Source organism: Neolamprologus multifasciatus, chromosome 8 (genome assembly GCF_963576455.1).
Source record: "Neolamprologus multifasciatus chromosome 8, fNeoMul1.2, whole genome shotgun sequence".
Lineage (NCBI taxonomy): Eukaryota > Metazoa > Chordata > Actinopteri > Cichliformes > Cichlidae > Neolamprologus > Neolamprologus multifasciatus.
The window spans coordinates 1,392,501-1,408,574 of NC_140446.1; the positions used below are offsets into that span (position 1 = coordinate 1,392,501).

General features: G+C 47.5%; 1 protein-coding gene across 6 annotated transcripts in view; it reads left to right on the forward strand.

The window, feature by feature from the left end:
• The window catches only part of LOC146512082 (serine-rich coiled-coil domain-containing protein 2-like), a 48,336-nt gene extending 33,162 nt beyond the window's left edge, over positions 1-15,174 (forward strand). For 2 of the 6 annotated variants that reach the window (XM_085169818.1, XM_085169821.1), the window contains one exon: positions 1,791-4,892. In XM_085169818.1, coding sequence (XP_085025944.1) covers positions 1,791-1,900 — 110 coding nt within the window. In that variant the 3' untranslated portion in view covers positions 1,901-4,892. Of the gene's footprint in view, positions 1-1,790; positions 4,893-10,206 lie in introns of those variants that run through there. The other 4 variants (XM_085169820.1, XM_085169822.1, XM_085169817.1 and 1 more) reach the window with 4 other exon arrangements.
• Positions 15,175-16,074: the final 900 nt, after the last annotated feature.

Genomic DNA, 16,074 nt, shown 5'->3' on the forward strand with positions numbered 1-16,074 from the left:
GTGATTGTTGGCTTTTCTCTGTATGTATGATTGTAGGGTCGACCTTCCAATATAAAGCGCCTCGAGGCGACTGTTGTTGTGATTTGGCGCTGTGTAAATAAAACTGAATTGAACTGAATATAAATGCATTGCACAGAAAAGCTCAGACTGAAATCTCAGACTTTAAACTGAGAATAGAGACAAAGTTGAAGCCAGCGGGTTTGATTCTACGTTTCTCTTCAGTTTCTTTCACTTTTAACTGCAGAACGAATCAAATTTAGTCAGCAGACGGTTTGTGCTGCGAGGCGTTCAGGGATCCAGGATTTTTCAGCTCTTACACCTGCAGCACTGCTGAATGAAAGAAGGATGCAGATCTGCACACGCTAACCTCCAAAGCTGTTTAAAGCTCCAGCGTTACCAAAGAGGTGAAAGGTCAGAGGTCGAGGCAGGAAGTTTTAATGGACGCGTGGAGACTCGGTGGCACAAAATGACTCGAATATGATTCTGAGAATTAGTCTGAGCTGAGATAAGACGCCGCTGAATCCAGACGCTCAAATTAGAAGTTTCTGGTTTAAGTTATTCATGAGGACGAACGTCAGCGGAGCCACTTCAGAGCGGAGCAGACCGAGTTCAGGCAGGAGTTTAATCAGCCGACTGCACCCCAGCATCGCCTTTACCTCCTGCATCCCTCAGCCTCCCTCAGCATCCGTCAGCCTCCCTCAGCCTCCCTCAGCATCCGTCAGCATCCCTCAGCCTCCCTCAGCATCCCTCAGCATCCCCTCAGCCTCTCTCAGCCTCTCTCAGCCTCCCTCAGCCTCCCTCAGCCTCCCTCAGCCTCCCTCAGCCTCCCTCAGCATCCCTCAGCATCCCTCAGCATCCCCTCAGCCTCTCTCAGCCTCCCTCAGCCTCCCTCAGCATCCCTCAGCATCCCCTCAGCCTCTCTCAGCCTCCCTCAGCCTCCCTCAGCATCCCTCAGCATCTCTCAGCCTCTCTCAGCCTCTCTCAGCCTCCCTCAGCCTCCCTCAGCATCCCCTCAGCCTCTCTCAGCCTCCCTCAGCATCCCCTCAGCCTCTCTCAGCCTCCCTCAGCCTCCCTCAGCATCCCTCAGCATCCCCTCAGCCTCTCTCAGCCTCTCTCAGCCTCTCTCAGCATCCCTCGGCATCTCTCAGCCTCTCTCAGCCTCCCTCAGCCTCCCTCAGCATCCCTCAGCATCCTCTCAGCCTCCCTCAGCATCCCTCAGCCTCCCTCAGCCTCCCTCAGCATCCCCTCAGCCTCTCTCAGCCTCCCTCAGCATCCCCTCAGCCTCTCTCAGCCTCCCTCAGCATCCCCTCAGCCTCTCTCAGCCTCCCTCAGCCTCCCTCAGCATCCTCTCAGCCTCCCTCAGCATCCCTCAGCCTCCCTCAGCCTCCCTCAGCATCCCCTCAGCCTCTCTCAGCCTCCCTCAGCATCCCCTCAGCCTCTCTCAGCCTCCCTCAGCCTCCCTCAGCCTCCCTCAGCATCCTCTCAGCCTCCCTCAGCCTCCCTCAGCATCCCTCAGCATCCCCTCAGCCTCCCTCAGCCTCTCTCAGCCTCCCTCAGCCTCCCTCAGCCTCGCTCAGCCTCGCTCAGCCTCTCTCAGCCTCCCCCAGCCTCCCTCAGCCTCCCTCAGCCTCCCTCAGCCTCGCTTTCACTCCTTCCTGATGAGTTTGTTCTTCCTCGTTTGTCACCTTCAGCCGCTCCGTGTGTCTCCTCAGAAATCTGTCACTGACTGTTTGTCATTTCTCTCCTAACTCTGCTCCTCTCTGTTTTTTCTCCTCTGCGCCTTCGTCCAGGAGTGGAAAATCTAGTGCTTTACTTCAGTGACACAGCGTGGTACGGTAGCAACTTTTTAATCTTCCTCACTTCATCCTCCTCCTTCTTCTTCTCTTCTTCCGTCACATAAAACAAGCTGTGCTGTTTGTACTCAGATGTGTCGATGCTTACAGGTTTGGTCTTTAGCAGGGAGGTGATGCTTGTTTTGACGGTATCGCACTACAACACGTCAAACTGTTTTTATTATTGTGTAATAATGTAACAGGCGTCAGTGAAGCTCATTGGTTGATAAACTCTCAAACACAAACTTAATAACGTGGCTGTGCTCAGACCTACAAACAGCACTTCATAAACGCACAACGCAGAAGACCCGCCTCAGCTGTACACCTGCATCTAAAGGTCAAAGGTCACTCTTTGAGGACACCAATGTTCACATGTTGGACAGAGAAGACAGATGGTTTGAAAAAGGAGTGAAAGAAGACGTCTGTGTCCACTGTGAACAGCCATCTTTGAACAGAAGGCGGGGCTTATGACACCGACTGTTTGCCACCTGTGATCCTTCACAGACGCCTTAACGCCCACTCACATCCTGGGTTGACAGGGTGGGGCAAGTACACTTTAGGACTCGGGGTAAAGGATCAATAACAATTTTACATTTATATTTTATAGTTTGATGATTTAAAGTCTCACACACAACCCGTCGAAAGGGGAGGGGCTGGGTGGGCCCGGGGCGCCAAACAGGCTGTGACGAGCTGTGAGTCAGCTTTCTGCAGCATCTCTTTATTCACATCAGTGATAGCAAACATGTTCTCAGTTTAGAGGTGAGACTTGATGCTGAATAATGTTGTTACTGTGAGTGAAGCACGTGGCCGCGCGGCCTAAAGCGCGGCGAGCCTTCGGGCCGTGCAGATGATCCAGCAGCTGGCCGCTCCGGCCTTTCTGTGGCTCTCAAGCTGAAGTCACAAGCTCCTCAGCGGTCTCGCCTTACCTACCTCGCTCCTCGATAAACACATCAGCTGTTTGATTTCAGGCCTCCAGAAAAGCTCGTGATGCTCAGTCGAGTCGAGCTCGGAGGGACGGTTCTGGTTTTAGCATCAGCACAACGTGAGAGGGAGGCTTCGCTCTGACGCCAGAGTAACTGGCTGTAAACGACTCGTCGGTCTGTGATCTGTCCAACGTGTCTCGCCAAGGAGATCGAGTCGTTTCCTTGTGACAGTGTGCAAAGTGACTTTGATGCGTCTTTATTTATCCCAGTAAAAAGTGTCGTTGAAGGCCAAGAGGGCAAATCTAACAGCTCAGATCTATCAGGATATTTGAGAGTGATTATAATGCACACTAATGTAGAGTCAGTGATACTTATAAACTGATGGATCAGGAGTGTTTGGAGGTCACTCACAGTCCAACACCAGCATGTGATGGAGGCTCTGTGGGCTCAGGAACAGGTGTGTGGGTCCTGACGGTGTGATGTGAAGAGAATCGTCTCCTTCCAAAGAACAAAGTTATAAAATCAGAAGTTTTAAAGAGTAATTTAGCTGCTGCTGCTTCTTTAATTTGATCAACACATTTGATGATGTTTTATTTACGTTTTATTTTCTTGTCTAGTAGCACACAGTCACCCTGACTTTTATTTTGAAAGTTCAGTCATTTGTAACCATGTGATCCGTGGTTCGCCTGCCCGCTGCCTCTCGTCCCACGCTCAGCTGATCCAGAGCCTGCAGCAGAGTCCAGCCACTTTTAAACTTTTAAACGCCGTCCAGCCCCACGCACGGGGCGAACCGCGGTAACGCGGAATTTTATTTGTTCAGGCAGAGAAGAAGAAACAGAAACAGGAGACGGAGCGAGCTCTTAATAAATGAGACGAGCTGAGATTTAAGGTTATAAAAGGAATCGACGGGATGAAGTAACGTGGCTCGCGTCCAGTGATGATAAAACAGTCGATCAGTATTCGTGTGTAACGTTTCTAAGTGACTGTCTGCACGCTCTTACCCATGATTCACTGCTGCCTGCAGGACAGGTCACACCTTCTCCTTCACAGTGGAGCGAGTGCGCGGAGTCCAGAGGCCCATCAGGAGGCGGCGCCGAGCTAAAATTATCTTTGTAAATGACTCTTAAATTTTGGTTTAGATGAGGTGCGCTACACTCCGGCTCTCGCAGCTGTCAAACCGCTCGAGATGACGCCATCGCTCATTTCCTCAACACGAACCGAGCCGGCGCCGTGTCCCGACAGCACTGAGGATTCTGGGAGTTTGGTGGGTTAGAGGGGCGTCGCTCTCTGATCAGCTTCAAACCTCAGTGACCTGATGTTTTTAGTCTTTGTGAGTTTCCTCGTGTGTTGAACTTCCAGCTTGATTAAAATCCGTCCCACACATGAGCAGAGACGGACGCCACGCATCACACTGACGCTCTGAAGATCACTTGTAGTGTTTTATCTAAATAACGTCTCAGCTCCTTTAGTGTGAGGATGTAGTTTTTCCGTGTCATTGCTGGTCATTGATTGGTTGGTGAGCGACGTCAGTTCAGATTTGATTAGTTTCCAGTTTTCTTATTTTCATTGTATGAATAATTTTAGATTTACTTTAATTTGGATCTTTTTTAACCCTTTAAGACCTACCATAGAACCAAGTCCGCCAGAGCTTATATTATATGTTTACATGCTGTGGAGCCATTTTTGGGAGCATTTCAAGTTGATATACATCAATACAACCATTACAGCCCAGATTTTAATAATATGTCTGCATTAAGTGCATAGTAATTACATAAATTGCAAAAAAGTGCAATAAACTACAAAAAAATTTAAAATCGTTTTTGTTTTTTTAATATATATTTCTAGTTAGAGAAATTTAAGAGGCTTATCCCTCAAAACTGTAAATACAAAAAAGTTGCACAAAATAGTTTCCCACCACAGGAAATTTATTTTGAGTGTCTTCATAGTTTTATTTTTGAAATACACCAATTTTTATACACTGCAGGAAAAACGAAAATAAATATTATAATGCAAATTTACAAAAAAGCAGCATATGCATCAAAATAAACTATTTCCAGCAGTGCAATATGAGTCCTAAGCATCCCAGAAACCACACAGAAAGTCAGAAAGTCAAACAGAACTTTTAAAAACACCAGTATAGGCTCATGAGGCCCTGATGGTAAAAAACTACATTTCCGCAAAAATGACGTCACTTCTGGTTTCGGGCAGATCAAAGAAAGTAAAAAAGAATGAACGAGTGCTGCTGTCAACAAACCTGCTCAGCAAGGGTTTGTGCTCAGCAGGTGGGGGCGGAGTCTGAGACAATGAAACAGCAGGAAGAGCTCCTCCTCCTCGGTGAGGACGCCGTGTCCACCTGGCGGCAGACCCTGGACCTGCTGAAGAGTTTCTGCTGTGATCGAGTATAAAACTGTACGGAGCAAAGCTGCTACCACCGAATATTCACTCATTATTGTTCTGATTTTAATATTTGAGCTTCGCAGTGATGTTATGATGGAGGGAGATTATTCATCTAACGAGCCTCCGGGGGCCAATAAGACGACAGCTAAGACGAATGTGGGTGGATGTGGACGCAGTTTGGATCAGCACTTTATATGCCAGGAAAGTGTGTGTGTGTGTGTGTGTGTGTGTGTGTGTTAACACCGTGGGGACGTCCTGTGAGTCGGCGTCAGAGAAGTAGAATAAAAACAGTGGGGCAGTGGAGTGTTTCCCTCCCAAGGTGAATCCTCCTGGAGGAGAGCTGCGTGTGGTGGAGGACGCCCTCCACCTCCCTCCTCTGCTTGTTCATCTCTGTCCTCCTCCTCTTCAGTCTTTCATCCTTTTTCCTCATATCTTTCTTCCTTTAATCCCCCCATCCTGTCCTGCATTATTCATGAGGTGAAAACACTTGAACGTCCCAGAGAGGCTGCAGTACCAGTGCCCACCACCAGATGTCAGTGTTTAACAGCAGGTGTTTCCTTCTTCCTCTGGTTGGCGCTTTCTTTACATTCAGCATAGGCACTCAGTGTGGCCCCCTGCTGGACACTGCTGGAGTTTAACAACACAAACAAAAGGTTTCACTTTTGCTTCCTGTCAGCAAAATTATTAAGAAGTGTGGACCAATCAGCTGAATTCAAACCCTCGAGCAACACAATATCTGATCTGCACAGAGCTACGAGAGTGCGTTGGATGACTCAGCTGAGCTGTGAGGAATCAGAGACCAAGTTGTGATTTCTAAGACGTCTGCCATTTTTGTTTTATGTGCCACTGATTTTTGGAAGTTACTGAACCTTTTCTTTAAGTGTTTCTTATCTTTAGCAGTCACCAGTGGGAGCTAAGAGCCACAAACAAAGCACAGATATAATGAATTCACACACTGGGATCCAAAGCATGAATACTCAAAATGTTTTTCCAATTTGAGTATTGTCTGGTTCTCTTCTCTTGGTATTTAATAATTATTCGTTTGTTCGTTCAGTCGAAAGTTTGTTGTCTTTAATTAAAATTTAATTGATTTAAAATGTAATTTAAAATTGTCTCCAAATATGGCTTCATGATGAGTTTTAGAGATTTCCAGCCCTGGAACTAACCCTAAAACTCATCAAGCAATAATGTGTAGCTCAGACAGATTGGAGGGGTGGGGGTGAGTTCGTGAAGGATGCTGTGGGGCTGTCGGGGTTCATGTGCTGGATTGGTAAACTGTGGTGGCGGCTTTTAACCAAGCAGCTCAGAGAGCGTTTGCTTTGATGGTATCCCACTCCTCAGCCTCCCTGGGAAGCTCCATGTTGGTGGGAACCTTGGATTTGTGGGAAAATAAGTTGTTTTCATCCTGGTGGTGGTGCTGGATCAGCTCTAGACCCTCTGAAAGATATTTGAGGGGTCGTGGCCTATTGTTACGACCAATTGGGTTCTGGGGGTGTTTGGACTCAGACATTTAAATGGCAACGATTTGAAACGATCATCAGCCAGTTTCTGGTTTGCTGGTCTCAGGATCGCTGATGATGTGGTCCTTCTGGCTTCATCGGTCTGTAGCTTCCAGCTGTAATTGCAGTTACCAGCTCCACGTCTGAGCTCATAGTTCTTAGCCAGAAAAGGGTCGAGGGTACACTCCAAAATCCTGCCCCAGGAGGAGTTTGAGTATCTCAGGAACTTGTTTGGCGCTGGTGGGAAGAAAAAGGCAGAAGCAGCAGAAATGTGCCTCCTCTCTAGGGTCTGTTATTTAAGAGAAGGTCTGAGCAGGAAGCCTCCTGGATGCTTCCTAGGTGAGGTCTATCGGGCATTTCTGATTGGAAGGAGAAAAAGGAAATGCTGGAGGTTATGTTTCTGGACTGGCTCGGGAATACCGCAGCGTCTCCCCCAGAAGAGCTGCAGGTGGTGAATGGGGAAGAGAGACTGAGCATCTCTGCTTAGACTGCGACCCTGTGACCCAGACCTGGATGGATGCGTTGCTTGATTGATCCTTGGAAATGTTTCAAGCCGAGGTATCCTGATGGCAAAAGAGCCGTCAGCTTCAGATGAAGGATCTACCAGCGCCACACCGAGCTAACATCTGTAGATCCAGATGAGCTTCATTAGTCAGTTGTAAGGTGTAACAGGGTAAAATGTGGAGGATCGGGGTGATGAATGCCAGCAGGTAAAGATATGACCATGAATATGTAAATGAGGTGCGTCTGCTCTCAGGAAACGTTGAGACTTTTGCAAAGTGAGTGAGATGTTTATGTTCAGTGGAGAGAAAGCTGACATCACCTGTACCTACAGCCGGCTCACATCTGCACGCTGTTAATCTGATTTATCAGAGGGAAGGTGAAGAAACGGCGGTGAGATCCATCATGTGCTACAATCTCAGCTTATTGATCCTGGCAAACTAGTGAAGTCATAACTAATCTGCTGGTTTATCCGTCTCTGTGCTGCTTTTCCCACCTGCTTACGTTCCCTCACATAAATATGGCGTCTGCTTTCTGCACGCCTCCACCGCTCAGTTATCGAAGGCGCTCTCGTAGCTCTGTGCAGATCAGATACACGAGGATTTGAATTCAGCACAAACTCCAGACGACTGTGGACAGAAACGAGAATCCTTTGAGGACAAATCAAAACAGCCATTTTTAAGTCGTTTCAAAGAGACCTGCAGCGTGCGCTCCTCGGACCTGGAAGCTGCGCTCGTCTTTCATGCGCAGATGAGACGGCGAGCTAAAACGCACAGTAACGTGTTTTTCAAACGTCGCTGAATCCCGCCTCCCGATGCGAGAAACTGTTTGTGTTCATCGTTTCATCAGCGTTTCCTCGTCTTTGAGCTGCAGCGTGAAAGTCCACAACTTTTTAAGTCCAATGTGCTTCTGTTGTTTCTCATTGAAGCGCACAGATCAGAGCAGACGGCCACGCGCGGCGAGCGCGATGACCTCGTCTGCAGAGCAGCTCCTGCTTTTGTTCTGCTCGTTCTCCAACACCCTCGCTGCTTTTGTGCTCTCACCTCCAACATGCCATCAATTATACAACAAAGACGCAGCTTTATCATTGTTAAGCAGGTGGTGCACGCAGCAGTGAAGCTATCCAGGCTTGGATAACTTGATCTCCACGCAGGTTCTTCTGTTTCAAATCAGGAGAATGACTGATGCTGCAGCGCGGCAAGTTATGGAGTCAGGTTGTAGAGCAGGGTGGGGAAGTCCAGGCCTCGAGGGTCGGTGTCCTTCATCCAGCACAGCTGATTTAAATGGCTAAATTAGCTCCTCATCGTGTCCTGAAGTTCTCCAGAAGCCTGATGATGAACTAATCATGTGATTCAGGAGATCTAAAACCTGCAGGACCTCGAGGCCTGGAGTTCCCCACGCCTGTTGTAGAGTCTTTGCCGTAGACTTTAAAGCACCTCGAGGCGACTCGTTGTGATTTCTTCTGTGTGACTTCTTGGATCTCGGCTTGAAGTGAGCTTGTGTAGTTGGTGCGCTGTAATGTAAATTCTGCACGAGTCGTTGCACCGACATCTGTGCAGACCTCACGCTCGCTGTCATTGCTTAGTAACACTGAGCGTTGAGGTGTTCAGATAACTGTATTTGGTCGTGTCCAGATTCATGGGCTGCTTCCTCCTGAGGACGCATTTGTAGACCGATTACATCACAGCGACGCGCCGAAGGCTGTCCAAATTCGTAGACTCCTCCGAATGCAGCCAAAATGCGTCCTCCTTTTCCCCGAATTTGAAGGATGGGTCGGGTGTGTCCTTCGTGGCCCACCATATCCCAGAATTCATAGCGCGGCCCAGCCAAACTCCAGTTTCCAACAATGGCGGCCGCTACTAAGTTTTAAAATTACTCTTACTAATCTTTCTGGGTGACAAAATAAACTTTTAACATATTTTCAGGCGAGAAAGTAGCTGTGTAAACATCAAATATCTGCTCGGTTTATCAAGATATCGCATATTTGCAAAAGTGCTTCGACGTTTTCGGAGACGTCTGCTACCCACCAGCTCGATAGCTCGCCGGGAGCTCGAGGGTCACTGATGCGGCCGAGAACGGCACAACTCCCGGCACATCATTTTCAGATCACCGCGGAGTTTCGCTGCTCGGGTTAAACGTGATATATAAGTCACTTAGACAACCTAAAATGTTATTGTTGGGCTTTTTTCAGTGTTTTGTTTGTTCGTGAGTAAATCGGTTTGGCTGAGATTAAAGTTATTAGATTAGATAAAATAAAACTTTATTAATCCCCCGGGTGGTTTTTACACAGCTGAATAAACGTCAAACAGAAAACTGATTAATCAGAAGTGTGAGACGGTCGAGAATTTACTCCAGTGTCCTGTTATATTTTAGATAGCAAGGAGCAGACGATGAGTTTATTAAACTCCACCGAGACAGCGGTGACGCTAATCAGAAGGCTCGACCGTCCAATTTCACGGCCGTTTCCTTCTGGCATACCCGACCTTCTGAGGACCCGACCCACGTCGACCGCGAAGGCCGGGTCCTCAGGAGGACGCAGCCCATGAATTTGGACACGACCTTGGTATTATTACACATTAGACATATTAGTCACATAAAGTCTTGGAAAATGTGATACTTAGTCCAAAACCTTTACGTGGACCTTAAACCCAACAGGAAGGAAGAAGAACATGAAATCGAGGTGGAGCATAAAGTATCCTGATGTGAGCTGAGGGAACGTCCTCCCTGGTTTATGTGTTTCCTCTACTTTCCCGAGAAAGCAAAAGAAACACATAAAAGACTCACATCTGAAGTCACTGCTGCGCTTCACGGTTTTAAATAAAGTGATCCAAAATGTTCTCAGTTCTTCCTCCACCCACGCTCCACCTCTCCACCTCTGCACCAAGCACAGTTAATGAAATCAGCTCAGTGACTTTGGTGTAATCTCACGACAGACGGATGCAAACATCCGAGCCTCGGCTTCGTCGTGAAGCAGAATAATGTTGAAGATCTGATTCGGTGAAACTCTACATTTGTGTGTTTGAGATATTTGAGTGACTCGTGTTTGTTCTTCAGCCACAGATACTTCACTCCTCCAATCAGGAAGACCAGGAGCCACTGACAGGTCAAGTCCCGACGCCACCGCGAACTCAAGCTCCGCCTTCCACTAACATCTGCCCCGCACATCCCCAAACCCCTGCTGACAGACTCCGCGACCCCCGAGCTCCCAGTCCCACCCATCCAGCAGCCCACGTCGGAGAGGATGACGGGGAAAAGCAGAGGAAGGTGGAGGAGACGAAGTCGGGGGAAAGGAAGAAAACCCACGGCAGGTACCTGCAGCCGCCGCAGCCCTCCAAGCTCCGCCTCTTCCCAAAGACGAGGGCAGCACGCGACAGCACCTCTGGACTGAATTTCAGAACGCTGGCCTTCACCTCCACCTCCTCCCGCCTCCCCAAACCAAAGAACCACTGAAGCGTCCGACTCCTTCCTAACACGCAGCGACGCGAGCGCCGAACTTCCTGTGAAAGAAAACGAGAGCTGCAGATTATCGACACAGTTAATTTATTTACCCTTATTTTAAGAAGTTGTTGAGAATAAAGGTTTAAGTCTGAGTACGGTTTCTGCAGCGAGTGGGAGGGGCCATCACAGGTATGTGAGGTGTTGGCTCTTCATCACAACCTTTAAGGATCCTTAAATGTCAGGGTTTTGTTTTCTTTCCAACACGCTTCGTTTATCAACACTAAAACTGCACCGAGAGCGTCCGTTAACAGACGGAAACGCCTCCGATCTCGTCCTCTGATCTCGTCCTCTGATCTCGTCCTCTGATCTCGTCCTCTGATCTCGTCCTCTGATCTCGTCCTCCGATCTCGTCCTCTGATCTCGTCCTCTGATCTCGTCCTCTGATCTCGTCCTCTGATCTCGTCCTCCGATCTCGTCCTCCGATCTCGTCCTCTGATCTCGTCCTCTGATCTCGTCCTCTGATCTCGTCCTCCGATCTCGTCCTCTGATTTCGTCCTCCGATCTCGTCCTCTGATTTCGTCCTCTGATCTCGTCCTCCGATCTCGTCCTCCGATCTCGTCCTCTGATCTCGTCCTCTGATCTCGTCCTCTGATCTCGTCCTCCGATCTCGTCCTCTGATTTCGTCCTCCGATCTCGTCCTCTGATTTCGTCCTCTGATCTCGTCCTCCGATCTCGTCCTCCGATCTCGTCCTCTGATTTCGTCCTCTGATCTCGTCCTCCGATCTCGTCCTCCGATCTCGTCCTCCGATCTCGTCCTCTGATCTCGTCCTCCGATCTCGTCCTCTGATCTCGTCCTCTGATCTCGTCCTCTGATCTCGTCCTCTGATCGGTCTTTAAGAGCCGCTCCTCTGTTGGTTTCATATAAAACATCGTCCTCTTCCCTCAGAGGCTCCCTCTCGCTGTGTGTTAGGAACCCATCGTACAGCTCCTGAACTTCCTCCGACTCCTCCATCCTTCCCTGAAGTCTTCCTCAGTGGAGAGGCATGACGTGCATCCACCTTCACCCCCATCACCACCGCAGACTGCATCCTCCTCCAACCTTCATCTTTACAGACTCGCATCTTCTCGAAGGTCAGAAAGTTCCAGGACCTTGATCTCGTCGCCTGTCCGTGTGTTTTCAGTTCGGTGTTCACGTCACTTTGTTTAGTTTAGAAACCTTTTGGTTTTCAGACAAGACTCCGACATGAGGCTGAAATCTTGTCCAAATCGCTGCTGGTTGGTGTGAACTCCTCCTTCCTCCTGCATCAGCTGTGAAAGTCTGGAGGTTTTTTACCATCTGGCAGTGATTTGAAAATCAGTCCAGCAGAAGTCTCAGCATGCTGAAGGCACAGCGAGCTCAACCAAGGACCAGCGTCCGAATTAAATGGTTTGGGGATGTTTGTTTCAGTCTACTGTGACTGTCCCCCAAAAACCCTCCAACTAAAATAAAATCCGAGCTCCAGAAGTTTCACCTCAGAGGCCCGACGAGTGACTCCAGGCTTTGCTGTTTCTGCAGAGGAAGCGTTCAGGCGCTCAGCAGAGACGTCTGCTGAATCTGCTCTGAGCTTTGAGCTCTGCTGTGGAAGCAGAAATCGCAGCGTGCAGGAGGAGGGAGGTTTCCTCCCAGGTCAAAATAATCCCTACTAATCTGATACTGGGACGAGATGTTTTAGCTCCTCCCCCTTTGGTGTGAACTAACGAGCCACACCAAGAGATGAAGGAGCTCCAGTTGGTTTGCTTTTTAGGAAACGGCTGAGATGAGCTCGGCAGGATGGTGTGAAGCTTGCTGAGTCATTTCAGATACTCAGTAAACGAATAAAAGGGTAGAAAGTTCAAATAATTTCAGGATTACAGGTGATCGGAGGAGGAGCTGGAAGCTTCAGTGTTTTTCCTGGAAGGCAAACTGACATGTCAGCCCGTCTGTCAGTCGTCTGAACATTTGGACATTACTGCGTCTCACTCGTGCCGTCAGGATCCTGCTGAACCACGTTCACGTTCATTCTTCTACAGGACAACGAGTCTCCCTCATCCCTGACAAATCAAACATCGTCTCACTTCTGTCAGCGATTAACTGTCAGTGCTGCTCGCTTTGATATTAGTAACCGTATATGCAATAAAATATGCAACAGAGTCGCAGGTTCAAACCCTAAAAGAGGAAACTTTGTTGTATTTAAAATATATGCAAGACCAGCTCAGCTTAGTTTCACGAAGAAGAGGACACTCGCTGTCGCTACAGACGATCCGGGAATCTGCTCAATCCTGCATGTCCGGTGCCAAGAAACGAAGTAGAAACGGTTTTGGGGCGATTACTGAAAGCGCGAGGCGGCTCGGTGTGAAGAACGACGGCAGACTGAGGAAACCGGCTCCAGCTCGCATCCACCCCGACAGCAGAGTCTGACTGTGCTGCGTCAGGTTTGCTCACATTTGGCTGATAAATGCTTTAAATCCTCGTTCAGCTCTGAGCCGCAGCGACTTCAACACGAGCAGGTTTACTCAGACGTCTGCTCTTAACTTTCTGCTGCGTCACTGCTCAGGTGGAGTCGCTCGTCTCCTTTAGATCTCGTCGTTCGCTCCCAGTGGGGAAATCGGCGCCGCCTTAATTCACGCGAGCGACACGAAGCCCAGCAGGGCGCATTCACCGCCGAGCTTCAGCTGCTGCTGCTCTTAAATTCATCATCAAAGTCCTGAAACACACAGAGTCTGCAGGAACGCTGTGATTGATGTTCCTCGGTGAGCCCCTCATCGACGCGGGGAAATTAAAGCAGAAAGCAAACAGGGAACGTCCGTTTGAAATGAAAGAGGGAAATAAATTAGTGCACTCTGTTTATTTCATCTGGTTCAAACAAGGTTTGACATTTTCTTTTCCACCGTTTCACCAAAAACGACCAGAAATAAATCAGCCACCTCAAGGCTCCAGCTCGGCCTTCGTGTCTGCGCCTGTTTGTCTGAACCCTCCAGAAGCTGAAATAATGGAAGCAGCCAATCACAGCTGTTTGTTTGATACAGAAACACCTGATATACCTCCGGTAATCAGGGCAGCTGAAAACAATCATGTCCAATCAGCGCAAAGCATGAAAGAAAACCTTCAATGTAAAACAGGAAGTAAACTAAAGACACAGAGCAACCAAAACCTCTAAAATCTGAAACAAAACCCAAAACCCGGAGCAGGACAGTTACGGAAACTCGAGGCAAAAACCGGGAGCTTAAAATGCAGTTAGCGTCTTCATCTGCTGCTCGTCTTCACACCGTCGTCTCAGGTTTAATTTTAAAGTTTGCTCCTCATTGTTATTCAAACATCCAATCAGGTTTTATCAGCTGCCGAAGTTTAAAAGTGACTAAAACCACCCGGGGAGAGAAAAACCTTCTGCAGAGTGTGAACCATGACGTCGTGGTCGTGTACATTACACAGAGCGTTAGTGTGTTTTTAAATCATTATTAAACTCGATCACATCCGCTTCATCACTTATTTGACTGCTTTTAATAAAACTCTGCATTTTCTTCTGTGCTTTCAAAATAAAAGTCTTCTGTGTAGGGAGACTGTACACTAAACATTTTTTAGTCCTTAAAAATAACTTGAATACATTTATTTACATGTAAATTTTCCATGTAATTTAGTTGCATAAGTAAAATGTTAACTTGACTGCTATACGTTCAGTTTACACCGAGTACATTTTCCTTAATAATTACTTATTTAAATCAATTAAACTTTGACTTTTACATATTTCAGCTGCACTTAAAATTGTTGCTTATGCTTATTAAGACTGAAGAATCATTGAGTGTAACTTTAAGTTCTCAGACTGGTTTTATTGTGACACACCTGCGCAGGAAGTACTGAGATTCACTAACAGCTCAACAACAATTATAAGAAACAATTTCACAATAAAAGCCAATAATCCTGAATGCTTTTACTGTGAAATGAGGGGATACAACAGTTTCTTTAAAGCTAGCTTAACAGTGACAAAAACACACAAGGTAGAAAACACTGATGATCAGCAGAGAAACACATTTAAAGTGTTTTTATCAGGATGAACGTTACGCTCGATCCGTGATGCTCTGCTGTTGTTTAAAATAAATTATTGAAGGCTTTATGAGTAAAGTGCTGGGAATGTTTTCATGTTCACTTTGAGATGACTTAATATTTCATAATCGTCTGTATTTAAACTGTATTTAAACGATTCAGTGGAATAATGTACTCACGCTGTGTCTGTCTTCTACTTCCTCTCTGCTTTTATTTTGAAAACTTGAACTTTTGTTTGTTTCCTGGTTTTGGTGCAATAACTGACGTATTTATGTGATGAAGCGTGTGCGGACTGTAACGTTGTTGAAGCACCGAGAGGAAAAAGCACTTTAAACAAGCGTCTCACCTGCTGAACCTATTTTTGTCGCATTAACATTGACGCAGCGGTACCAGGTACCAGGTGAAAACGTAGCGCCTGTATTCCTGTCAGCGAGGCTCTTTGCAGCTCATTGGTTGATATTTACGGTCCTCCTCTGTCATTGGCTGACATTTCTCTGATGCTGCTGAAATAAAATTAATCGTCCCCAGCTCTCGCTGTGTCCTCGCTTCTTTCTCCAACTGTGCCAAAGTCGAGCCGCATTAGCGCGGGAAAGGGTGATGTCGTTCAGGGGCGGAGTCTGTGCAGCAGAGCCGTCAGGTAGGATCTCCTCTGCCCCGCCCACATGTGGCACAGATGTGCTGGGACAAAGTAAATTAGACGTTTATCCTTCACAGCATGAAAATATGAAAACTGGCCACGCCCCCACCTGCCACGCCCAATTATTACATCATCTTTAATGATTTTTAAATGTGTTTATATCACAATATTTGTCATTTGAGAGTCAGTATTGGTGTAAGAACAAGTCACATACCTTTTTATGGAGGAGAAATTGGGCCACGCCTCTTTTCAATTCCACAGCAGCTCAGCCAGGAAGTATTAGAGCTGGTTACAGGGCGGGGTCACAGAGAGCTGAGGTTCACGCCCCCTCCTGGCTTTAACATCAGTAAACTGCAGAGGAGCTTCGTGTCATTAGCGTCAGAGATAATGGTGTGTTTAAGGCAGAGGATCCATCAACAGGTAAGTGTGACTCTGGACACGCCCACTCTCAGTTTCTAATGGTGAGTTCTGTCGCCATGGCAACCTGGAGCCTGCATGTACAGTAGGCTTCCTGGCTGATTCTGTCTGTGGGAAACTGGAGCATTTCATCATTAGCTCAAATAATCAGCTGGCGCTCCATCCTTGAACATCCAAATTCAACGTGAGCTCAGGGTGTTTCATGTGGTCCTAATAGCCCCACCCACCTGCCGTTCAAGCTTTGTTTCCCTTTAAAAGGGGAGGGGCTAAAAGTAAAAATCAAGAGCTGGAAATGAGCAGGAGTTCACTTAATTTTTTTTTCTTCAAGAATACACTGTGTACTTTTGTCTCCAAACGTTATTTTATGCACACA